The 26,788-nt window shown below is 40.7% G+C and overlaps 1 protein-coding gene across 1 annotated transcript in view; it reads left to right on the forward strand.

Moving 5' to 3' along the window:
• The window catches only part of MMRN2 (multimerin 2), a 197,912-nt gene extending 171,378 nt beyond the window's left edge, over window positions 1-26,534 (forward strand). Inside the window, exons 3-7 of the mRNA XM_086922022.1 lie at window positions 265-371; window positions 9,615-9,692; window positions 11,487-11,660; window positions 15,536-17,473; window positions 21,627-26,534. Coding sequence (XP_086778148.1) covers window positions 265-371; window positions 9,615-9,692; window positions 11,487-11,660; window positions 15,536-17,473; window positions 21,627-22,015 — 2,686 coding nt within the window. The 3' untranslated portion in view covers window positions 22,016-26,534. The remainder of the gene's footprint in view (window positions 1-264; window positions 372-9,614; window positions 9,693-11,486; window positions 11,661-15,535; window positions 17,474-21,626) is intronic.
• Window positions 26,535-26,788: the final 254 nt, after the last annotated feature.

Below are 26,788 nucleotides of genomic sequence, written 5' to 3' on the forward strand. Positions count from 1 at the left end.
TACAGATGATCCTTATGACTAATCGTAGATGAACGTAAGTATGACAGGATGTTCAAGGTCACCTTCTTGGCATTTTGTGGATAACAAAAAATGCTGCAATGTTTGGAAATCCTAGTTGGACACCTGCAAGGCGTAGGTTTCCGCATGAATTCTTGGCTTCAGCTTGGAATTCTTCCTATTTATGGTCCTTTCATTGTTCTACTGCATGCCTTCTCTGGATGTCAGAAATGCTATGACTGGTAACATCCGGTTCTTGATTTCCAGGTACCGGGTGGCTGTGAAGCCAGTGTATCAAGTGAAGCAGAAAGTGTTGACATCTGTCAAATGGAAATGCTGCCCTGGATACTGGGGAAGTGACTGCCAACAAAATGGTAAGGCAATTCAAGGCTGCAGTTGCTGTCTCTTTGATGTTCCTATATATTCATATGCATTATACTGTCAGGGGGAATACATTTATTAAACATGTGAATGTGATTATTTTCACCCAAGAGGCCACAAAGAGAATGCATAGGCCTGATACTATAACAAATAGTGGTATATGACAGAGCTATTCAGCAGTGCAATTCATACTGCAGAGTTGTGTTTAACCTGTGAAGAGCCACTGCAAATCCTGATAGAACAAATTTAGCAGCTCATCTGTCCTATGACAACCTAATTTGTAGGACTGAAAATTTGTATATTGTTAAAAAACACAATTTATTTAATTGTTAATAGATATTTTGTGATTACTGCCATATAAATGTTTGCAATCAGGAAGGCAGGGACCTCCAATCACCAGAGAAATGTGTTTGTGTAAATAGAAGCAGTCCAATAGCAATGTATCGCAAGGCGTTTTGTTGCGATGTATTTGCGTTTGTTGGCTGTATTGTCTCCATCACATGCTGCATGTGTTCATCAGTGTGTAATTTGTCAACTGTAAAATCTATCAGTTGTATTTGTGTGCAAAATAAAGTTGCCTGTACTGCAGGCATTAAGGTGGCAAGGTGCTAGCACCAGTCCTTGCTTGTTATAAACCTTTACACTAAGGGCCTCATTACGAGTCTGGCAGTCCACGGACTGCCAGACTCATGGGGCGCAGAGGTGGCGGTCTTCCTACCACCGCAACCCCCAAGAATCAGAGATCCCTGGTGGTGGCACAGCTGGCAGATTTTGGCCCACGGGAACCCCAATCCAAGTGCAATTTTACAGGGGGAGGGGAGCGCACAGCCCCCTCCATTGATGATTTAGGCCACGGGGACCCTATCCCCTAGGGCTTGGTGCAATTTTTATGGGGAGGGGCACAAGGCCCCCGTCCCCATGCCATTTTGGTACTAGAGACCCCCTCCCCCAGGGTTCGGAGCAATTTTGAAGGAGGAGGGGGGCAAGAAGTTTGCCTCCCTGGGCAGCCACCAAGGACCTCAACCTCTGATGCCTGGCAATACATTCACGGGGGAAGGGGGCACATAGCCCCCTCCTGGGACGATTTCAGCTTTGGGCAACCCATCCTCTGAGGCCCAGCAACATATTCAATCTCATGCCGATTTCGGACCCGGGGACCCTATTTCCTGGGGCCTGGCAGAATTGTAATGGAGACGGGGGAACCCAGGATCTCTCCCGTGCCTAATTCTGGCCCCTGGGACCCCATCCCCATGGGCCCAGCAGTATATTCAAGAGGGAGGGGGCATGCATCCCCCTCGTCTGGGGCCTGGAACCAATAAGGGTGGGTTCCCTGGTGTCCACCCAGGGCACCCACTGCACTGTTGTTGGGGGCCATGGTCAGAGCCCCAAGGCCCCTGCACCCTGAGGTGGCTCCCCGCATCGAACAGGAGCCGGAATTGCTCCCGCTGCAGGGAGAAGCTCATAATGCTGCTCCCTGCGGGTAGGAGCAATATCATGATCTGTGAAGTAATACACATTCAGCAAGGATCATTGTTTTTTGTAGTGAAATATGCTTATTTTACATATAACAGTCCACTGGTGAAGAGTTGTGTGGCACAGCCTTCAGCTACCAGTTTAAACACTGTTAAACACAAACAGCATTCAACATGCTCTCTTACATCATAAAAGGCATTATTACATCATATGAAACCTAGCAGCAAAACGGGATGATGTAATAACCTAATTGCACAATATGCTTCTTTAAAAAAAAAAAAAAAAAAAATATATATATATATATATATATATATATATATATATATATATATAGTTGCACTAACTATATATCGCGCACCCGCAATCCACTGCTGATGATGTCACATATTACATCATTCATGACATGGTCAGTGACATCACTGATGACATCACTGATGACATCTCAAATGACATCACTGATGACATCTCAAATGACATCACTGATGACATCACTGATGACATCTCATTTGACATTACTGATCACATCACTGATGATATCATTCATGTGATAATACGATGAACCTCTTCAGACTCTAATATAACCTTAGATACAATCAGTGTAAACAGACACTCACAGACTGTCACTCATCCATGGAGTTACTCACACACCTAGTCAGTCATGCAAAGAATCAATCACACCTCCATTTCCTCAACTATACAGTTATACAAACTTTACTTATTCAAACATATACTAACACATATTTACTCTCTTATACAATCCCTGATACAAGTTCACAATGATCCATACAGCCACTCACACATTCACTGGCTCTTATGCACAGTTATTTATATATGTCAACTCTCACATGTACTGTGTTTTACATATGTACTTACTTTGACATGTAGCACTGAGATATCCATTCACTCACCAATACACTCATGCACACAGTCAACCGCCCATACAGCTGTTTCCACATGCACTTTTGAAACCATGCATCTAGTGAATCAACTGCTCACACATCTATGTACAGAGTCATACACCTCCCAGCCACCCACACACACACTCAGTCTCCCATACAAATACTTGGGCAACCAATCAATAACCCATATAGTTACTCATATAGCTACTTATCAACACATGCAACAGTTTACAGAACAACAGACATAATGATGCACAAATTAAGACAGTTTAGTCACTAACCCATGCACTCAGTGAGACACATTTAATCACTCACTCATACAGTCAGTCATGCACCTACTAAATCCTTCATCCAGACACTTATACATCCACTCATTCTTCAATATGTAAGACATATTTTAACTTTACAGAAACATACAGTCACTGGATGTTGTCATCAGTGATGTCATTTGAGATGTCATCAGTGATGTCATCAGTGATGTCACTGACCATGTCATGAATGATGTAATATGTGACATCATCAGCAGTGGATTGCGGGTGCGCGATATATAGTTAGTGCAACTAACTATATATGGAATTTCAATGGTTTTGTGTGAGTAAAATAAGGTTTTGTAAATGCGAATTCCTAACTATATATGGTCTATAACCTATGGTTTTTTCAGTGAATTTTCAAGGTTTTGTAAATGCTAATTCCTAACTATATATGGTCTATAACCTATGGTTTTTTCAGTGAATTTTCAAGGTTTTGTAAATGCTAATTCCTAACTATATATGGTCTATAGCCTATGGTTTTTTCAGTGAATATATATATATACATACATATATAAACATATATCATCTGTATATCTATATAAATAGAAACATAAATGCATGCATACATATACTTATATGCATACAGATGCATGTTATTTACATGAAAGTTGTAAAAACACTAATAAAAGCAAAGCTAAAAAGCCACCTCATTACAAACAGAATGGCTTTAACTTAAACGAGGGCGAGATCTATTGCATTTTCAATGCTTGTTTACTTTGGTTCCATCAAGAAGGCATTCAGATGTGTCACACATTTGCCATAAATTCTGAATGTTAGCACTCTAGTTGCACATTAGATCACTGTAGTAAAGCTCCTGCTCACCAGGGACGTCTGCTGCTGGTATTCAAAGTGCATGTTTCAGTCTGCATGTCAGAATTGTTTTAATGAAATAGAAGAGGATTTGAGAAGTCACTCAAAATGATCCCTAATTTTTCTTTCTGAAGCACTAATCATACTTTCTATGGCAAAATTAACCCCCTCATGATGTTCCTTTTTAATTTGAGTGTTTTCAGACTTACCACTTCATTCCAATCAAGATGGCTTCTGGTGTGCCATACTTTTGTCATAAGTAAGACTGTTAGCGCTCTAGTTGTTCTTTAGAACACTCTGGGACATTCTGTCATTGGGCTATACTTGGGGTACATCTGGGTGATATTTGGGCTACATTTAGGCTCTTTTGTCTCTGGTGGCCATCTTGGGAGACTGTATGTCAGAATTTTTTAATGAAATTGAAGAGGGTTTGAGAAGTCACTCAAAATGTGCCCTAATTTTTCTTTCTGCAGCACTAATCATACTTTCTATGGCAAAATATACCCCCTCATGTTGTTTCTTTTTAAATTAAATGTTTTAAGAGTTACAACTTTATTCCAATCAAGATGGCTTCAGGTGTGCCATACCTTTGTAATAAGTAGGACTGTTAGCGCTCTAGTTGTTCTTTAGAACACTCTGGGACATTCTGTCATTGGGCTATACTTGGGCTACATCTGGGTGATATTTGGGCTACATTTGGGCTCTTTTGTCTCTGGTGGCCATTTTGGGAGACTGCATGTCAGAATTTTTTAATGAAATAGAAGAGGATTTGAAAAGTCACTCAAAATGTGCCCTAATTTTTCTTTCTGCAGTACTAATAATACCTTCTATTGCATAATATACCCCCTCATTTTGTTCCTTTTTAAATTAAATGTTTTAAGAGTTACCACTTTATTCCAATCAAGATGGCTTCAGGTGTGCCATACCTTTGTAATAAGTAGGACTGTTAGCGCTCTAGTTGTTCTTTAGAACACTCTGGGACATTCTGTCATTGGGCTATACTTGGGCTACATCTGGGTGATATTTGGGCTACATTTGGGCTCTTTTGTCTCTGGTGGCCATTTTGGGAGACTGCATGTCAGAATTTTTTAATGAAATAGAAGAGGATTTGAAAAGTCACTCAAAATGTGCCCTAATTTTTCTTTCTGCAGTACTAATAATACCTTCTATTGCATAATGTACCCCCTCATTTTGTTCCTTTTTAAATAAAATGTTTTAAGAGTTACCACTTTATTCCCATCACGATGGCTCCAGGTGTGCTATACCTTTGTAATAAGTAGGACTGTTAGCGCTCTAGTTGTTCTTTAGAACACTCTGGGACATTCTGTCATTGGGCTATACTTGGGCTACATCTGGGTGATATTTGGGCTACATTTGGGCTCTTTTGTCTCTGGTGGCCATTTTGGGAGACTGCATGTCAGAATGTTTTAATGAAATAGAAAAGGATTTGAGAAGTCACTCAAAATGTGCCCTAATTTTTCATTCTGCAGCACTAATCATACTTTCTATGGCAAAATATACCCCCTCATGTTGTTTCTTTTTAAATTAAATGTTTTAAGAGTTACAACTTTATTCCAATCAAGATGGCTTCAGGTGTGCCATACCTTTGTAATAAGTAGGACTGTTAGCGCTCTAGTTGTTCTTTAGAACACTCTGGGACATTCTGTCATTGGGCTATACTTGGGCTACATCTGGGTGATATTTGGGCTACATTTGGGCTCTTTTGTCTCTGGTGGCCATTTTGGGAGACTGCATGTCAGAATTTTTTAATGAAATAGAAGAGGATTTGAAAAGTCACTCAAAATGTGCCCTAATTTTTCTTTCTGCAGTACTAATAATACCTTCTATTGCATAATATACCCCCTCATTTTGTTCCTTTTTAAATTAAATGTTTTAAGAGTTACCACTTTATTCCCATCACGATGGCTCCAGGTGTGCTATACCTTTGTAATAAGTAGGACTGTTAGCGCTCTAGTTGTTCTTTAGAACACTCTGGGACATTCTGTCATTGGGCTATACTTGGGCTACATCTGGGTGATATTTGGGCTACATTTGGGCTCTTTTGTCTCTGGTGGCCATTTTGGGAGACTGCATGTCAGAATGTTGTAATGAAATAGAAAAGGATTTGAGAAGTCACTCAAAATGTGCCCTAATTTTTCATTCTGCAGCACTAATCATACTTTCTATGGCAAAATATACCCCCTCATGTTGTTTCTTTTTAAATTAAATGTTTTAAGAGTTACCACTTTATTCCAATCAAGATGGCTTCAGGTGTGCCATACCTTTGTAATAAGTAGGACTGTTAGCGCTCTAGTTGTTCTTTAGAACACTCTGGGACATTCTGTCATTGGGCTATACTTGGGCTACATCTGGGTGATATTTGGGCTACATTTGGGCTCTTTTGTCTCTGGTGGCCATTTTGGGAGACTGCATGTCAGAATGTTTTAATGAAATAGAAAAGGATTTGAGAAGTCACTCAAAATGTGCCCTAATTTTTCATTCTGCAGCACTAATCATACTTTCTATGGCAAAATATACCCCCTCATGTTGTTTCTTTTTAAATTAAATGTTTTAAGAGTTACCACTTTATTCCAATCAAGATGGCTTCAGGTGTGCCATACCTTTGTAATAAGTAGGACTGTTAGCTCTCTAGTTGTTCTTTAGAACACTCTAGGAGGCTGCAGTAGAACACAAAGGAATCAACTGACAGTCTCTGTCCTTGTTGGATGTACATGTTTTACTGAGAATGTCAGACTTCATTTTCACATGACTGAGAAAGATAATGTGAATTTACAGAAAATATGCTTTCAGTTTAGCTTATAGATCCCCTTCCAAACCACTGTGGGAAAATCATGAGATATTAGTTTTCTTTCAAACAATATTCATGATATCACAGCAGAAGGTTTTTTCACATGGTAAAATCACCTTAGAACCCACCACAATTCCTAAAACGAGTATGGTACCATCAACAAATGATTTATAATGTAACTAAAGTCCTAAAACCCTCTATTAACTACAATGCTTTTTAAATAGGTGCTATCATGTATATTGGTCCCAAGATGGCTGCCAACACTTCTTGGATGAAGTGCTGACAGCCAATCAGATCAGATGTGTGGTTAGGCTCCGCCCAGATATATATCTTTTTTTGAACCTAAATTACTCAAAATCCACTGGAGCACATATATTGAGACCTAGCAAAGGCACATCGGGCTAACAGTCCCTACAATTTTGCCAAGTTTCGTGCAAATCCATTCAGCTGTTCGAGCTAAAAGTGAGGCCAACCGCCCTATGGAAATTAACATGGGAAAAACGCGTTTTGGGACCCCCCTTTTTTCTCGGCCCCCCCTTGATGAAACCTCCCCAAATTGTCAGGGGCTGCTCAGAAACAAAATGTTCCATTTTCCTGAAAATTTCAGCCAATTCCGTCCACAAACGCCAACGTTATTAGACATAGAATTTTCAAAAATCCCATAGAGAAAAAATCCTAACTATATATACCTACTGGCGACCGCCAGTAGGTAATATATATATATATATATATATATATATATATATATATATATATATATATATATATATATATATATATATATATATATATATGTATATATCCAAAGCTAGTTTTTGTGAAGAAACCCAAGCCCTTTGCAGAGGTGGGCTGTGACGGGGTTCCGAGCCCCCAATATCCAATCCAATTGTTAAAAAAACAATCCTTGAAACAACGAAGCCACGGCCACTTCTTATCCACGTGTGTTTATTTTACTTCAATTCAGCCTAAACACTTGACGCGTTTCGGAGTAACAACTCCTTTGCCTCGTGACAAAGGAGTTGTTACTTCGAAACACGTCGAGTGATTTGGCTGAATTGAACTAAAATAAACACACGTGGATAAGAAGTGGCTGTGGCTTCGTTGTTTCAAGAATTGTTTTTTCAACAATTGGATTGGATATATGTGTATATATACAGTCCCTCCGTTTTCCGGCTCAGCCTCTCATCAAGCCTCTACCCTGGAACAATGGCTGACGGCGGCCTCCAACTCTGTAGCACCCTTAAAAACTATAAAAGCTGTGCGTCCCCACGACGCCCAGCGATGGTTTACTGACCAGTTAAAACTAGACAAACTGGCCCTCCGCCAAGCCGAACGCCGCTGGCGTTACAAGTATGATCCCCTGCTCAAAATTGAATTCACGACCCTATTGAAAAAATATAAATCCTCTATTTTAGAGGCAAAATCATCCTACTTCTCCCGTAAAATCTTGGAGTCGGCCTCCAAAGCAAAAGACATCTTCTCGATTGCCAATGAGCTCTCCCTCCTCGACCGCGTCACTCTCCCCCCCATGCCTACTCAGGCTCTGTGTGACGAGCTCAATGCCTTCTTCCAGGACAAAATCTCCACGATCAAAAACAATATCCCTCCACCCTCCTCGTCCCATTCATTCTCACTCCCCCCCCGAAAACTCCCAGCAATTTAACACATTCCCTCCCATTTCCATCACCGAGTTCCACAGCCTTCTGCACAAAGTCAGTTCCGGGTCTCCCAACGACTGCTGCCCCCCCCCCACATCCTTAAAGCAATTTTCCTGACCTGCCCTGACCCTGCCCTGGCCCTTCTTAACACCTCTTTAGTCACTGGAGTAGTCCCAGATTCCTTCAAGCAGGCTGTAGTGCTACCCATTCTAAAAAAGGCCAACACAGACCCCCTAGTCTTGAGTAACTACAGACCCATCTCTCTTCTTCCCTATCTGGGAAAGATCTTAGAGACTTATGTAACTCGGTGTCTGAGTACCTTCATTGAGAGCTCATCTTTTCTGGACCCCCAACATTCGGAATTATCAAGAACATTAGTTCATGACTTGAAAAAGGAGGAGGGGCAAATTGCTGAGTATTTCTTTCAGTAGAGTTACGTTCGAACCTAAATAACAGGAGAAACTACCCCATCAAAGAAAATATTGGTATTAAATGCCTGGGCTGAAATTTATCCAATGGAGCATGCTTGCCCGAGTGTATATGTGCATAGGCACAAGGATTGCCCTGTGTGCACACTGGTGCATTTTTGGTCGGGGACCTTCTGCACAGCAAGTTTTGGTGTGGGACATTCTGCACAGCACTCTTGGGTCCTTATGCGCACCTGGCAATATGAGCATGTGCACAGGCAGGAGTCATTATCTTATTTAGATGGGGCAAATCAGTGTTTAATTTGTATTGCAGTTACTGGTGGTGGGCATTGGCACACAAGTTTTTCTTCATCAAACTTTTACCCAGTGCAAGAGAGAGAAAAGCATACAATGGAAAAGAAGGAATTAGGAGATAGAGAGGAATACACTTACCAGGGGATAGAGCAGGGATGAAAAATAACCTGCTAGAGTGTGATAAAAACCACAAATTGTAGGGGATCAAAGAAAGAGGCATAATATGGAATCAAGACTAGGCAGCCTTCATAGTCATCAACTCCGGCATTCAGAGGCGCCAGCAGTGGAGCCATAAGAGCAACTCTGGGCATTGTCCTAATGTGTTATGTAAATTAAGCATCATACAAATGAGGAGACACCCATATCTGAATGCTTAGCCTCTGCAGAAGGGGTATTATAGAAAGTCCCTTGCACGCTCTCCATGAACAGTAAATTGCTTCCCTAAAGCTCGTATGGACCAGATGGCAAAGATTGTCTAAGCTGCCTCTTGGGCATTAGGGAGACATTGAACGTTGATGTTTAGTAATACTCAGGTTATCTCCTCTTTATTGCAGATCCGAATGCTATTTTGATTCCCCCCAGTCACATCACAGGGATCAAGGGTGAGACGGAAAGCCCATTTCCGGAAGGAGGTATGAAGCTCAACTGTTCTTCTTTAAAATCTTTTTGCATTTTGACCTATGATTTTTTCTGTATTTCAAAACAATAAAAAACGTTCGAAATATGTTCTCTAAACAATAATATGTAGAAGGACGTGGTATCAAATGCAAAAACAACAGTTGATGGACAGAATGCAGAACAATGTCATACATTCACCCCAGTACAGAGATCTGGGCCTAAATCCATCGTTTTTTTGCACTCCACACCACCCCAGTTCAGACATGGCCATATGCAAATCAGCCTTGACCCTGTGCTTTATGGGAACAGTCCAGACCGAACTGCCAAGCCATGTCTTCCCTGGACCGAAATCAAGCATCCTAAGACCGGTTTCTGCCTATCAGCCGTCTTCAGCCAGGATAGCTTGACTCCAGTGGTGTGGAGGACGTGGTATGCCATCGTTGGCGACAAACAAACATAGGTAAAGAGACACGATTTGACACAAATTTTGTATATTATCTCATTGAGCAGAAGAGTTGAGGATATACTCTTCTGGACTACAGCCCCTAAAATGATTATTCACAGCTGTTCGAAACAAAGTAACTCTGCTAATGTATTTAACCTTATTGCTCGCACCTGCAGGCAGTAACAGGTGTTCATTACCCTATGGTAATGGTTATGGGTCCAAGCCACAGAAGGAGGGGGGCACTAAAAGATGGTGGGGTAATTAATGGTAATTATTGTCCTGATGCTGGGGAAAATAAGGCTATCAGCACCCCCTCGAAAAAGCGAGCACTGCCAGGGCAGAAGCTTCCTCTTAACGGAAAAAATATTTTTTTAAACAAAAAACGTTTATTTACATCATGAAAACTGGTGTGGAGCTGGGGTTTTAAGTGTGTCATCCTTCTTCGGCTGTAACCAACAATTGCCTTTTCAGTCAGACTGCTGAGTTGACCCCGGGAAGGACGAAAAGTGATAGATGGACTGCTCAAATTAATGCCAGCCAAGGTAATATCCTTTGGACTTGGACTTGGCACTGTCCATCGTCCTAGTTGTATTGACTTTTTATGGGTGAAAGGCGGCATAGACGCTGCGGGTTTCAGACCTGTGAACACACCATCAGACTGCAGGGATGAACTAGCCAACTCAGCCACTAGAGACAGATCTTTCCTCAATCCTTTCTTGCCAAAGCCCTTCTTAGGGCTGTTTGCCCAGACTCATTCAGAGACTGCTTTTTGTTTATAATTTTCATTTTTGCCAATCAATCTACACAGACCTTTTCTCCCAACATTCTCCCTCATTGAGAGGGGCCTACTTCTCCCTCCCCTTGCCCCTGAGGATACTAGGGATTACAAGGGGCACCCTGAAAGTATGGTCATAAACAAAAAATAATTTGGGTTAGAGAATTCTCCATTTTCCCAGGAGTTTCACCCAGATGTTTAGACAGCTGCAGAAATGTTCACATCAAAAACTCCTCATCTGCGCAATGACTGCAGATTTTATAATTCTGAGTACTTTTTGAAGATTTGTGTGCTTAAATTCCCCATCTTCCTGATCTATACCTAAACCTGCAATATTTCCATAAATGTTTGCCCCACTGTGCCACCCCAGCTAATCATGCTTGTTCACCTCATCCATGTTTTAACCCTGACATCAGAAGTCCTGCTGTTTCACCACCTTCATTTCTAGCATTGACAATTCACTGTCCCCTCCTTTGCTCTTCTCTGGATTATGCCCCAGGGGCACTAGTTTGGGCATTGTGTCTACTCCAAAATATATGGTCCTTAAGATAAGCATTCTATGACTCTTCATTTCTCTCATACAAACAGGCACAGCACCTACAGCAGAGCCAGTAAAATTTATTAGAACAATACATGACCAGGAATCTACTTTGGAGGCTCTGCAAAATGATGTTCATCAAGCAACCAGCAGCTTGAGGGATTTACAGAGTATTCTGGAATTTAACCTCACCACCAGCCATGACATTAACCAAACCAGCTCAGGTAAGGGGAGTTCTTTTAATATCTGACTTGGATAAGACGTTTCCGTCATATCACAAGGAGAGGTTTTCTACGATAATATCCTGTATTTTGTAAGTTGCACATCTTGTTAGTATTCTATTTACCGTACTTACGTTTTTTGCCATTTTCCCAGTCCTGTTAGTCGGTTTTTGTTAAGAAGATTACTTGTAACTGTAAATTTGTATTAAGTACTTAAAAGGAAAACAATATCAACAATTAATTGTCGATGTTCACATTTCAATTACTTAATAACAATTAATAAAGTAAAATAAATCACAAAGAGAGTAGGGGCTGTGCCTTGATAAATCCTAAGCAGAGTCGCCCTGACCCAAAAGCACATCTAGATATTTAACAACAGAGAAGACATCGCGTCTGAGAGTAGAGTAAGGGCCTTATTTAGGTCTCAGCGGAAGGAATACTCTGTCACAAACGTTACGGATATCCCATCCGCGACATTATGATCTCCATAGGATATAATGGGATCATAATCTGGCGGACGGGATATTTGTCACATTTGTGACGCAGTATTCCCCTCCGTCCAAAATCTATATCATGCGCTAAGTCTTGATACAAGTTATTCATATGTTAAATCTCCTAGCTATGTGGTTGACTTTGCTGCAGCACCAATCAATGGCAACTGCCTGTCTAGTCTTCGCTAAATTAATGTGTTGGTCGTTCCACATTTACACGAGTCATTGTCTAATAGAAACATTTTGCATGTATGTATGTTTGTAGATCACAACCTACTTAAATGTGGGTAGTTTATTTATTTTCAATGAAGCAACAGACATTGTATTGTATTGTATTGTAATTGCATTTATATAGCGCTTACTACCCCATACGAGGCGTCGAAGCGCATTTTTAGCGAGTAGCACGCTACTCCGGGACCCAAAGAGGATTAGTGTTGAATTAGTATAGTGAAACATGCAAGTACATTTTAAGTGGTGGATAGGTTAGTCAGTTAATTGGATTCAGAATGATAGCAGAAGGATAGAGGAGGAAAAAGGTTTGTATTTATATAGCACTTGTTGATGCACGCTATTCAGGAAGCCTACAAAGGATTAGTGGTGAATTGATCTGGTGAAATATGAAGTAATTCCAGTGGTAGATATTAGACAGTTACTTGGAGTGAGAAGGATAGCGGAGGGATAAAAGGGGAAGAAAGATTTGCATTTATATAGCACTTGTTACCACTGATGGGTGTTGAATCGCTTTTCTGGCGTGTAGCACACCACTCCGGGACCCATAAAGGATTACTGTTGAAAATTAGTATATTAAAAAAATATGAAGTAATTTGTGTAGTGGATATGTGATTCAGTTATTTGGGTAGTATATTAGTATAGTTTAATATGGAATCTGAGAAGTGAACATGTTAGTCTGTTAATTTCGATTGAAAAGGATAGTGGAGGGATAAAAGAGAGAAATATTTTCTTTATTTTTTATTTTTTTAAGGTCTTAGCAATAGTAGTCTTTTGGATGAGTAAAAGGAGTTTTGGAGGGAAGGACTCAGAGGAAAGAGTTTAGAAAGGTTTGTTTTAGGGGATCGGTATAGTAAAAGAGGTGTCAGATGATGCAAGGAGGAGTAGAGTAGGAGAGAGTCTAGAAAGGATTATTTTGGCAATCATAGTAGTGGCATGGGGTTTGGGATAAATGAGAGAGTTGATGTAGAGAATATATTGATAGATGTATAGGATGAGGGATAGGTTACTGCATTGGAAGGACTTGTAGAAGAAGTTTGAGATGCATCAGAAGGTTGGGCTAGAAGATATATTGAGTGAAGTTTAGGCTGAAAAACAATGTAGTGCATTGGAAATGCTAAATTAGAAGAAAGTGATAAATATATAGATCCATAATTACATTGAAAGTATGTAGATACATAAAGGAGGTAAGTATATGTAGATTAACGATATTGATAGAGGCACAGGATGAGAAATAGGGTAGTGCATTGGATATGATTTTTCAGGAGAAAAAAGTAACAGACACACAGATCCAAGTACATGGAAGGTGCATAGATGCCCAATGGAAGTATGTACATGTAGACCAAAGATGATTTTATTTATTTATTTATTATTATTTTTTCTCTCAACAACATAATTATTTTACATGTTTATACAAAGCAATACACAAATATAGGTACATATCTATAGTGAAAAAAATAAATGAATCTATACAGAGGGATATGCTGTAAATTTCTGTTTGCGTATGGTGCTTATGTGGAGAAGAGCCAAATCTTGAGTAGTTTTCTGAAGATAAGGAGGTTGTCTGTGGACCTTATGTTGGGGGTAAAGAGTTCCATAGTTTGGCTGCTTGAACAGAGAAGGATGTGCCACCCATGTTTTTTTCTTGTATGGTGGGATTTGAGGCGAGATGCTCCTTTAGACCGGAGGTTCCTTTGTTGAACATGTTTGGTGATTTTATTCTTGATGAAGAGCAGTCCCATTCCATGTATTGCTTTGTGGGTGATACAAAGCAGCTTAAACGTGGATCTTCTGGCAACCAGTAACCAATGCAGGTCTTTCAAGGCAGGCGAGATGTGGTCTCGCGGTTTGATATACAAGAGTAGTCTGGCAGCAGAGTTCTGAATCCGTTGTAGTCTTTTCATGGTTGTTAAAAGTGATCCGTGGTAGAGGCTAGTGGCGTAATCGAGTTTGGACAGAACAAGTGAAATGGTAGCTTGGACTTTGTGTGGAAATCCCAAATGAGGGACAATTCATTGCAGCGTCTTTATAGTAGCAAAGCTTGATCTTGCTAGTTTATCCACTTGGGTATTCATCAACAGCTTGAAGTCCATGGTAATTCCGAGGTTTCTTACTTCCAATGATACTTTAGGCAGTGATCCAAGTTCATCAGGCCATGCAGCAAGCGGGTTGTAATGTTTCCAATCGCCACACATGAGTATTTCAGTTTTTGAAGCATTCAATTTGAGATGGCTCCAGGTCATCCACTGATCCACGGCTCTGAGACAGCTGAAAATTGGTGATATTCCAATGTCGTTGGGGCATTCCAGTTGAAGGAGTATTTCCCCGTCATCTGCATAGTTATAGCACGTGAGGTGAAATTTATTGATCAGTACTGGTAATGACTACATGTAGATGTTGAAAAGAATGGGGGAGGTAGCAATAAAAAAAGATTAATTAGCAGTGACATGCTCAGAGGATGCTAGGTGCAGTGAATGAAAAGGAGAGCGTGTGGACTTTGTTGTGTGTATTACAGTTGGACTAGCAGCGTGGAAAACACGAGTTAGGTGATGGCTTATTTTACATTGTGTATCACTTTGAACCACTTGGACTCTATCACAGACCCCTCACCTGAGAGAGTCAAGGCCAACAAAGTGGGGGGGGGGGTGAACCATATAAAATATGAACATTATAGAAAGATGGCCCTCCTACCAACATAAATATCTAATAATTTCTATTATCCTTCATCCCTTTTTCCATTGACAGGAAACAGAAAAACAGGCCTGCACTTAATATGGCTTTGTGCCAGCACTAGCATGACACAAAGCAGTGCAACATACAGCTGTGTGTTACCCAAAGCAGCCCAGCAGCAGGACATCCTCCTCCCTTGCGAAACACAGCATACCAAATGTGGGTCCTTCACTGCATTGCTTGGAAAATTTGTAAATCTGGACCACATTATCTTTCTTGCTGTCCAAACTTAGTAATGTGTCTATAGTGCCCTATTGATATCAGTCTGCACCAATGGAAAACAAAGTTTAGATGATCTTGCATATCAATTGGCAGTCTGACCACTTCCTAACCTACACTATGCTAGTATAGTATACCGTTTGTAATTTTCCTACACTGACTCCTAAATGTATGATAGATGTTTCATGTCCTTTATCATTTATATTACAGAATTTGAAGAACAGCTCTTGCAGAAAATGCTTTTGCCATACGTTGAAAAGTTCTTGAGGGAACATTTTAACCCAGTCTTGACAAGCTTCAATAAAAGTCTCCAACTTCTCTCCAACAAGATGCAAAACCTCTCAGAAAATGTTGAACTCAATCAAAAAAATATTGAGAAATTCCACTTCAACACAGCACCAAAGAAAGAGCTCCAGGAACTCGGAACCAAGTTTGAATCTAAGATTCAAGAGAACGTCGATCAACTTGACCAGTTAAAGCGGGACATGGATAACAATTACCAAGTACAGCAGGCTTCACTCAACTATAATCTCACCATGGTGAAGGCTGACACTGACTTCAAAGTGAAGAGGAATCTCAAAATTCAACAAGCCCAAATTTCAGTTTTGAACATCAGTATTGACGACGTGAGGCGAGGACAAGAAATTCTGCAAGATGAGATTCAAAGATTGAATCGCAACATAACAGCACTTTGGATAAATTGTGGAACTAAGGAAGTCCGCAGTACTCCAGACATGATACGTGAGTTGAATAAGTCCCTTGGGGAGCACTTGCGACACATAAAAGACCTAGAGCTAGAGTCAGATGCAGCGTTTGAAAATATCAACACTCTAGAGAAGTGGGTGAAGGATCTAAGAACTCAATTCAGGAACACAGCCAGTGAACTTCAAGTGTCATTAATAGAAAAAGGTCTTATCATGGAGGAGAACAAGGTGGCTCTTCAAAGGCAAATAATGGAACTTAATTACACTATCATAAATCTACAGGAAAGTAATGATGATTTACTTTCATATATAAAGAACTGTGATTGCCAAAGGCTTACTGCAGACTTAGAAACTCTTGAAGAAGACCAAAGGAATCTTAGCAGCATTCATAAGGATGTTTTTCAAACTTTGACAGAACTTAGGAGAAAAGAAAGCAATTCTCAAAATACCCTACAAAATTCTATAGAAGATCTTTCAATGGCCCTCCATCCCATCCAGCAGTCTCTGGTATCACAACAGGAGCAGAACAGGAATATAATGCAAAGTGTCACTCAGCTATCATCCAAAGCAAAAGAAATTTTAGCTGACGTAAATTTGCTGAAAACAACAGACGAGGCTGTTCATGGTCACATCAAAAACCTTGATAGCTCATTCAGCTCCCTCTTAGAGGATGCGATGCGTCATGACAGGGCTCTGGAGGCCTTACTAGGAGAAGAAATTATGGAGGTTTTATCAGAGGAACAACCAGAGGCCCTAAAGATGTCCATTTTCCAGGTGTATGAGGTTATCGATACAACATCCAAAAAGCTTGAGAAGCAACAAGCAAGTATAGAATCCATGAAAAAACGAATTGAGCTTCTGGAGACACAAAACGAGGCCCACAGTGACTCACCAGAATCACACAGGTTATCTGACGCTGGTAAGCCAACAGAGAGCACTGCAGACAAATTCAACAACAAACGCACTACAGTAGAACGTATGGAACCAAGCCATGAGGCTGCTAGAGATGATCAACTGGATTATCCATCATACAATGATATTATGTCCATAAAAAAAGAAGTTAGGCACTTAGGCACAGAGTTGAAAAAGTTGGAATCACACTGGACTAAAAGCAGTTTTGGGTTTAATGAATCTTTTTCACACCTTGCAGGATCTCTTAATAGTTCCATTGATATGTTGAAGCTAGACATGGCCTCCCTAAAACAGCATTTTGGAGGCCATGTCAATCTCTTTGAGAAGCTGTTCAAGAATGCACACGAATGGGCAGCCTCAAATAGAAGCGTGGATGTTGCAAAGATTCACTCTGCTATGGCCAAGAAAACAAGAAAGCAACATATAATTGAAGAGATGCAGGATAAAAGAGACTCACAACAGACTAAGGCACAAATACAAACGATTGGTGATTTTACAGAGAACATACTAGATGTGAAACTTCATGAGAAAGGTAGGATATTTGATCACTCATCAATTTATCATTTATATTGTGCCATGCTTCATATGAGCAGAAAATCTGTTGTAATGGCTAGGAGACTTAAACATGAGTCAAGTATTGTGCAAGAACTTCCCTAGTGTGTGTGCTGAGTCCCTTGTGACTTACATGTACATATCAGACTTAATGCTGAGTATTAACTGATTAATTTTGAAAGGACTATTTACCACATAACAAAAATCCACCAAACCATTTGTATCAGGCAAATATGCTCATTAACAAGAGAACAATTAGCAAGCATGCTAACAGATTCAAAAATATGCAATGTTTGTAATGAGAAGTAGTTGAGAGACAAAGTTAATCATAATAGAAAATGGCTGCCTTAGAGGTAAGCTCCAGCTGATATAATATTCAGATAATTTGAAAAGACATATGTTTGGCATAGATAATTGTATGTATTCCCACAATGGAGAAGGGCAAAAAATGTAATGATAATTCCCTAAAGGTTACCTTGATAGGTGTTTGTTTATTAAAGCTCCACAGGAAACATTGCGGCATATTCTCAAGCCCCTATCGCAATGGGAACGTCACTTTCTCTGACGTTGCTGTGGCGATAGCGTCAGCACCTTATTCATAAGGCCCCTTTCACGCTAAACTTAGCTCGAAAGGGGCATGCAGTGGGTGCTGCGGTGGGCGTGTCACTGCAACACCCATTGTACACGACGCTGCCACCTATTCCCAAGGGCGGCGTTAATTGGTGGCAGCACCGAACTTAAGACCAAAAAAACCCTGGTCTTAAGTAGGAGAAACGAGGAGAAATGCTTTATTTCTCCTCGTTTTGCTTTTTCCATGTGTGCTGCCTTGTGCAGCACATACAAGAAAAGCAAAATGGTATTTCAGGAATGTTCATGTGCAGGAAGGGGCACCTTCCTGTACATGAACAACCCTCCCCTGCAAACAGACATACTTGCACTCTGGTGCAAGGGTTCCTGCGTGGCACTAAGTCGTGAAACTTAGTGCAATCGCAGGGGGAAAGGCCAGACTGCACCACATTCTTGAGAATAGAGTGCAGCCTCGTGTTTCCGAAGTGGCGATGAGAGGTGTTAAGCCAAGGAGGCTAATACCTCTCACCGCCACTTCATTGAGAATATTCCCCATTGTGTGCTAACGAGACAGTGAATTGTTTAACAGTTTTCAGCTTTACCCTTGGGCATGAACAGCAATCCCTCAACAACACTTCTTGACCGCTTTGCTGTGGCCGGAATTCGCCCGCGGTGCTGAGGAATTCCACGCGTGTGCGGTTCCGACAACCCCCGACCCTCCTCTGCACACGTCCACCGTGACGTCAGACGGCTGGGGGCCGTCCGACGCACGGATGAGGTTATGCCACCTTACAAGTGGTTTTTGATTAGTTATGTTAGTAATTTGCTAAAGCATCAAAAGCACAAACCTGAGGCCATATTATCAAGAAAGGGCGATACATTATCACTGCTTTTATCGGCAGGAAACTGCCGCTAAAGCGGCGATAATGGGCTTGTGAATTCCCATAGAAGCCCAGGTTAACACAAGAACCTGGGCTTCTGTGGGAATTCACAAGGGCATATTATCAAGCCCATTATCGCCTTTTTAGCGGCAGTTTACTGCCGATAAAAGCGGCGATAATGTATTGCCCTTTCTTGATAATATGGCCCCTAGATTCCCTGGTGCTCTTTGAGACCTTCATACACGCTAATGTGGCGGTTGTAGCTTCATCACACTCACTCACCCTCTGAGGCATAAAGATAATGAGAGATATAGTATTAGAGATAGAAGGAGAAAACAGAGACTGAATAGTTGTGAAATAATCATAGTTCGGAGAGAAAGACTAGCAGATGATTGATGCATGTGGGTGAATCTACACATAATTCCTTGCAAGGGGCAGGCTCAGAAACAAGGAAGATAAATGGACCAGAGAGAATGTCATTTCATCTGAAAGATCACAGCTGGCAGTTCGGGCACAGATGAAAGGTCAATTTACCTTTAGTCATTTTGGGAAAGTACACTGGATAGTCAACAAGAGTAACAATTCATAATATGCAAGCAGTCTGTCGAAGTTAGGTTCACAGGGCTGTAAAAGAACAAGTTATGAGGACGGCAGAATATTGGCCTCAGTGATGTGAGTTCCTTGCTAAATAACGAAAAAGACAACAGAGAACTGCAGAAAGTGATGAAAAATTGGAGTTAATCTTAACTATTGAAAGTTGATCAGAGTGCATTCCATTCCATCCTTGCTCACCATACCATTACAGACAAGTACAAGTCACAGTCACTCATTTATGGGTGACACTGCTTCAATTATTCTTTTTCACATCATTTATATTACATTTAAAATACATACAAGATACAGTAACACTTCAAATGTAAACGAAGACTAAGCACAATGACCACTTACTTCGGTGTAGGGCTTATTTAGGTCTATTTTCTGAGGAGTTGGTCTAATAAAAAATTCATATAAAATCAAAATATTACAAGCAGTCTTCTGTGTGTACTATTTTCACAGAACAGACACCCAATCATGAAAGATAGTACAGATTTGATAAAAGACCTCTATAAAAAAAGCATTAAATAAATATAAAAATGAAAAATTATGAAAGATTTAAGGATTCAAATGCACCTCAAATCGAGTTGTTAATTGGTAAGCAAACCCTAAGCACTACTGCGAAATAAAGATTCTTCATAGTATGCAAACCTTTTATTTCTGAAACATAATTGTAACCTCTTCATATTTGGAAATACTGATATTTTCTGAAGCAAGTGGCTATATAACCAGAAATCGCAAAGCATCTCAGTCCCCCCTATTTCAGCACTTGCTTAACAAAAGACTAAGGTTTATAGATGCAAACAAATGGGAAACTAAAAGAGAAAAGGATTAGCAGGAGAGCTAGGATAACACAAACACGAAGAAATCAGATATGTTAAGTCCCTTTCGGTAACGGGCTTCCTTATTTTGATCCAGGTATCAAATATAAGAATCTCAGTCTGAAAATAGGATGTAAAGAAACGATGAAAACAATGTAAAGAATGAAAATCTGCAAACGATGTTGTTTTTTGTTTATAGTCTTAAATGCAGTTCTGGTCCATATAGCAATCCCAACACAATTTCTTTAAAATGTTAACGCTTATTGGACATTATTACAAATATAACATAATATTTGGAGAATGGCAGGATAATATATAATTAACTATCTGTATGGTTCACCCTCTAAATGTTCGCTATATATTATGCATAAACTATGCTACACCTCCTGAGATACACTGATTTGAAGGATGGTGGTGAAAGTGCAAGCAGAATCTAAGGGGAGCTAGTTTAACTGAGGCTCCACCTTTTATCTGTTTTTCACTATCAGACATGCACTATTGTGACTATTGCTCAGATGTAGTTACGTTTCACATTCATGTATTGGATGGGTTACGTCCAAGGAGAAGGTGGGCTTTCCCAGTACAAATAATTAGAACTGTTTAATTATTTAACCCAGTACAAGAGGTTTGTCAAGGGTAACTCTACAAAGCACTTCTAGAGACTCTACATTGGTGCTGAGCTGATTTATACATTGTGCATCACTGAATTATAATGCTTTCCTGATGCAATTTGTACATAGTCTCTTATATTTTAGGCACACATAAGGACTGGAACTCAGCCTAGACCATGAATAGGACAGTAATATAGAAATTGGATCACAACATGACAACAAGGCTTTACTGGTACCTCATGTTACACTCAATAGATAGCTTTAATTTCCAAAACTGTTGTACTAAGTGTATAAAGCAGGCTGCTCAATGGCATATGCCATGAAACTGCTGCAAGCCTTCGCAAGGAAAGTCAAGTTATTATTTTTTAAAGTGAAGACTCTTTCCTTCTAGCTCCTGAGGTACTTTAAAGTGTCTTTGCTTTTTGTAGCTAGAGAAGAGGTAGGGAAGTTTGTAAAAACTGGAAGGGATTATTGAGGATGGGATCTCAGCATCGATGTGCATTGAGATATTCAGCCGCTCACAAAACTCTCCTTTTATCACTGAAGATGGTTGTTGATGGGATTCAGTAATGACTTGACATTTCAGGACCTTCAGAAGTGCTGCCAAGCTCTGGGGGTTGAAATTGATAGTTTTCTTGTGTTTTATCATGTTTCTGCAGTTTCCTCTGTGGCTTTCTACGCTGGATTTTCAGAAGGAGACAATGAAACCGGAGTCCTACATTTCAATGAGTTATACCTCAATTATGGGAATGCGTATCTCCTGGAAGAAGGATATTTCAAAGCCCCTCATCAGGGTGTCTACCTCTTCATCATCAGCGTGGAGTTTGGCCCAGGACCTGCAATGGGGCAGCTGGTTTTTGGTACTCGGAGCAACATTCCTCTTCACAAAGGAAAAGGGAAGGAGTCAGATGAAAGCCCAACTACTAGTTTTGCCATGGTAGAACTTAAAAAGGGGGAGATGGTGTGGTTTGAATTGGTGCAGGGCTCTTTGGTTAAAAGAAGCCCACCTGGGACTCTCATTGGTGGATACTTGATATTTAAAACCTGAAAAATTGCATTCATTGGACAAAGAAAGACTTGTCAGTAATATTTTTAAATTTTGGTGATGGCTTCTACTGTTCTATAAGCATCTAATGTTGTAGATTTTATATATTTATCTTTGCCGCCATTGCCTTACACCTCTTCGTCATAAGAACTACATGTTGATTGTGTAGTCTAACAGCTGTGGTGTACCTCTATTTTAAGAAGATATTAAGAGGCGTAAGAACTGTCTGCGTTCTTCTGGTGCTTTCACATTGACATCATATTATGTTGGGAAATATTGAATTTGCACACACCTTATGTGCACAACTTTTCTAACTTTGCAGGAGGAAACAGAGTCTGCATTTTACAACCCTCCCCCACACCCGAGATTCTACCTTGGAAACAATTTATCCAAAAGAGTCCCAAGAATATAAACATTCTAAAAGAACTGTAGGCAAATGGGCTCCTGCTGTTAATCACTCAACATTATACTAATCTTTCAGTAGTGGACTGGTGCAGTTGAATAATCAGTTGAGTGGTGTTCTGGTCACTGCATTGTTTCTACAAATGAAAGAATCTGCAGTTAGAGGGGGAGCCCTTGTCTGATACAACTTTTATATATGTGTGTGGCAGCATTATTTTATCTACCTAAGGGGACACTTTGCAAAGATGTGCAAGGGGAGGCCTTAAATGTTCAGTATGCCATTAACTTGGTACCATATTTGTGTCCCTGGCTGACTTCAGAAAGTAATGGCCGTTCCTCAGGCAAAAATGTTTCTCACTGTGGGCCTCAATTACAATATTTTGATGTAGGGTAGTGGCTGCAAGCCCTCCTGCTGCACTGCCCTATGTCAGAAGAAAAGGACAGGAATCCGCCATATCTATCAGATAAGGAACATTCCTGTCCTTCGTCCCCCCTGAGCTGGTGCACAAACGGTTGCCAATGCAGGCACCCTTGCGCCATGGTAGAAAGGTGTCTGCATTTTAGGGGTGATTGTTTTTGTGCGGGAAAGGACACCTTTCAGCACAAAAACAATCAGTAGAGGTGATGTCCTCTTTCTATGTTTGCAGCAGAATGCAGCACACATAGAAGGTGGAAAAAGCTAGGAGAAATAATGTTATTTCCCCCTCGTTGGGCCTCCCCTACGCCACCCGTGAGGAGGCGTAGACGTTTGATGCATTCCCAGGTTTACGAACTCTTGTAAATCTGGGGATGCAATAAATGCCATGGGTGTTACGTGGGAATGCCCACCACAGCGCCCATGGTACGCCTCCCTATCTGAGGGTGAGGCAACGCAGTGACTTGCACTGTGTTGCATCAGTTCATATCTACAAGGCCAAGAAAAGCCCCATAGGGTGGCTTTACGTGGCCTTGTAGATATGGTTTTGCAGTGTGTGCCACCGGACTGTCACTAAAAGTGATGTTCCAGCAGCACAGGAGCCTTTTAAATGAGGCCCTTCATTTGTATCTTAAAATTTCCTTCAGCCAATGCAATTGCCACCATGCCTACGACACATCACGTGAGAAAGGCAAATCAGGAAAGGGAGGAAACAAGATTCAAGATCCTTCGAAGAGATTCTGTTCTCATTTACTAAGACTCATAAAGATGCATCTCCTGAGACTCCCTATCATCAAGAGCATTCCTTCTTAAATAAATCCTTTCATAGTCCGTGAGACTTAAGAAACATTAGAAGTCAATAATCAACTCTTTCTATGATTGAGGGCCTCATTGTGAGTGGGCTGGTGATACTGGGTCCCGCATTGCCATTACCAGGTGGTATTGCCATCCATTTACCTCCAGTTATAAGTATGAAGCGTGTAATGAGGAATAACTTGCAGGACCCAGAATTACTGGGCCATTTAACCCATGTTTTTTACAAAGTCCAAGGGGCCTCATTTATGAAAAGTGACGCATCGCTGTGTGAAAACAGCGATGCGTCACTTTTCACTGCACACTCATTACGACATTCCTGATGCGTCATATTTAATGTATGACGCATCATGTCGCAAGGAGTTACAGATACGTCAGTATCTGTAAGCGCAAAAGTGACGCATAGCTGGAGTGTGTCACAAAAGTGACGCAACTCCAGCAATGCGGCCTTTTACATGGGGAAAGCCCCATGTGAAAGGGCTTGCGTCAGTCTTACGCCTGCTGTGAGGCAGGCGCAAGATTTTGACGCAACAGCATCCTAAAAGTGACGCAGTGAAATCTCATAGAATTCACTGCGTCACTATTACGAGGCTTTTTGCGGGGGAACGCCCCCTCTGCATACATTATACCTGACGCAGGTATAATGTGGCGCAGGGGTTTAAAAAGTGACGCATCTACCTAGATGCGTCACTTTTTAAATATGGCGCAACGAGGCACATTTTTTACACCGGTGGTGCGTCAAAAAAAGTGACGCACCGGCGGCGCAAAACTGACGCAAGGCCTTCATAAATAAGGCCCAAGGTCTTTAATTCTTACAAAGCCAATCTGCAATGAGCAGGTGGAATTTATGACTGGAAAACAGTAGTAATAGCATGTGTGGTATGGGTGCAGTACTTGCACCTATTAATACCATGCCAAGTGACACCTGCAATCATGGAATTGTATTACTACTGAAAACCATGCAGTAATATCACCCCACACTTGGACCTTGGTAACCCACTGCATTTGTGACGGAATTGAGAGAGAGAAGTACACATAATATAAAATTCATATGTCAGGCCTAAACCGTTTAGCGAGCCATTTCCTCATCTCAGTCACCACCCTGGAACTTTTCCTTTCCCAAACCTCCATCCATTCCCATGATTAATTCAATATGCCTGATTACCGGTGTATGTATTTAACTACTGCCAGACACTGGTAATGCTTCTGCAAAGGCCGAAATCTAAATATGGCATTGAAATGTCATGTATTTAACTCACCTGTGTCCAAATTACCTAAACTTCCCACCGCGTGTAGTTATCATTGCTACACTCCGATTTGGACAGTGGTGCTGTTTAGCGATACATAACATTTTGAGAAATAATTGGCAATATTAACCTTGCATATAGGAAGACGGAAGCTGTCAAGGAAAATCACGAATATGTGAATCGTGAAGCTGCAAAGACCAGTAGACTAAGATCGTCATGTTTTAGTCTCACAGTCAACTGTATTTTTGAAAAATAAAAATAGAATACAGTTGCCAAAACGGTTTCATCAGAAGAATAACCGTGTGTAAAAAAAAAAAAGTTATTTGTGTGTCTATTGTCTTTGTGTTTTTGTCCTGTCTAACTATTCTTTGTGTTTACAAACATTACTGTTGACTGCCCAGTTTAATAAAGTCATTCAAGCCTTGAGCTGTTTGTCTAGGACCCACATTTAACAATGCCAAGTTTCAAAACAAACTCCTTTTGAAATTACTGCACAAAACGTCCCTGTTTTTCCCCAAGCAGGATGTTTTTTGAAGGTCGTTGTTTTGCTACCATATCCTAAATAAGCATTGGCAAATCCAATAGAATTGTCTTTAATGGTCTCAAGCATCACGCAAACAAAGGCATGCACAAATGCTGCTTGATTGCTTTAAATAACTCTAGAAATCTTCCAAAATTGACTAAAATAGAACGTTCTAATAATTTGCTCATATTGTCTGCAGAGCAATTATGAGTGACTGTGCCAGAAGCTCTGCCCTGAAGCCTCTGGGCAGTGCAATAAAATGTGAGCGCGCCGAATAACAAGCCTGAGCAGACTTAAATCAAGCTCATGCCTCTTTAATTCACTACCCTGCACTGGCTGCCCCTTTATCTTACTCTTGTAGGTTCCGGCTTTCTCCTTTTGTGGAGGTTCTTCCGTCTTTCTTTTGCTTCGTCCTTCTACTTTCTGTGTTTTCCATCTCTTTTTCTCGGGAAATGTCTGATGGAAAAATAGGTGCCGGTCCCCAAAGATGTGTGGCGCTGACACCCACCTGCAACCACTGACTCAAATTAAGCACTGGAATAATGTTCTGAGAAGAAAGACGTTACTAATAATTTTACTCATTAAAGTTTAAATCATCATTATTTTGAAAAAGTTCAGAAAAGTGATGAAAAAATGTATTGTGACTTGTACTAGATATTACACATCGTGACCTTTGTATTGCCTTATAGGCACGTTCTTACTAACTAAGCTAGTTAGCCATTTATGACAAAAAGTAGTAGCAGTGGTACTTATTCTAGCACCACCCTGTTATATCTTAAACAAGTTTCAGACAGTAATTTAGTGACACCGAATATTTTGGAATGTGACACCTGTAGTCAGTAATAGAGGAAATGCAAAGAATAGATTAGCAATTCATATATGTAGATTAGTTTCTTGACTTCATGTTCCAAGACTGCACACTGCCTTCTCATATGTATGCAAATGTATCTCCTAAATACCAGTGTGTAAACAGGACCCTTAACATGACAGTGTTCAGCTACCTGCTTCTGTGTAGAGTGGAACCTTCCACCATTACAAGATGGCCTCCGCTGTGGTTTATAGGGATACAAAAGCAGAAACCACAGAAGCAGATGGTGCTCCGAATTCACTTTGCTGGTGTTATTGTTGCTGGTACCCCTGCTAAAAGAAAAAAATGGACACGCCTATTTGTTACTGCAACTGCTGCTGTCATATGAACTTGATGCTGGCATCAGAAAGCAGCAAAAGGAGTAAACTACTTTACCCCATCACAAACACAACTGCTGAAAATATAAGCATCCACAAATGCTGTGTATGGGCTCAAAACGTGACAAACAAACCAACAGACAAATGCCTGTAAGGGGCTTCCTGAAACAAGTCTGTGGCCAAAGGGGACT

Source organism: Lissotriton vulgaris, chromosome 5 (genome assembly GCF_964263255.1).
Source record: "Lissotriton vulgaris chromosome 5, aLisVul1.2, whole genome shotgun sequence".
In the NCBI taxonomy this organism is placed as follows: Eukaryota; Metazoa; Chordata; class Amphibia; order Caudata; family Salamandridae; genus Lissotriton; species Lissotriton vulgaris.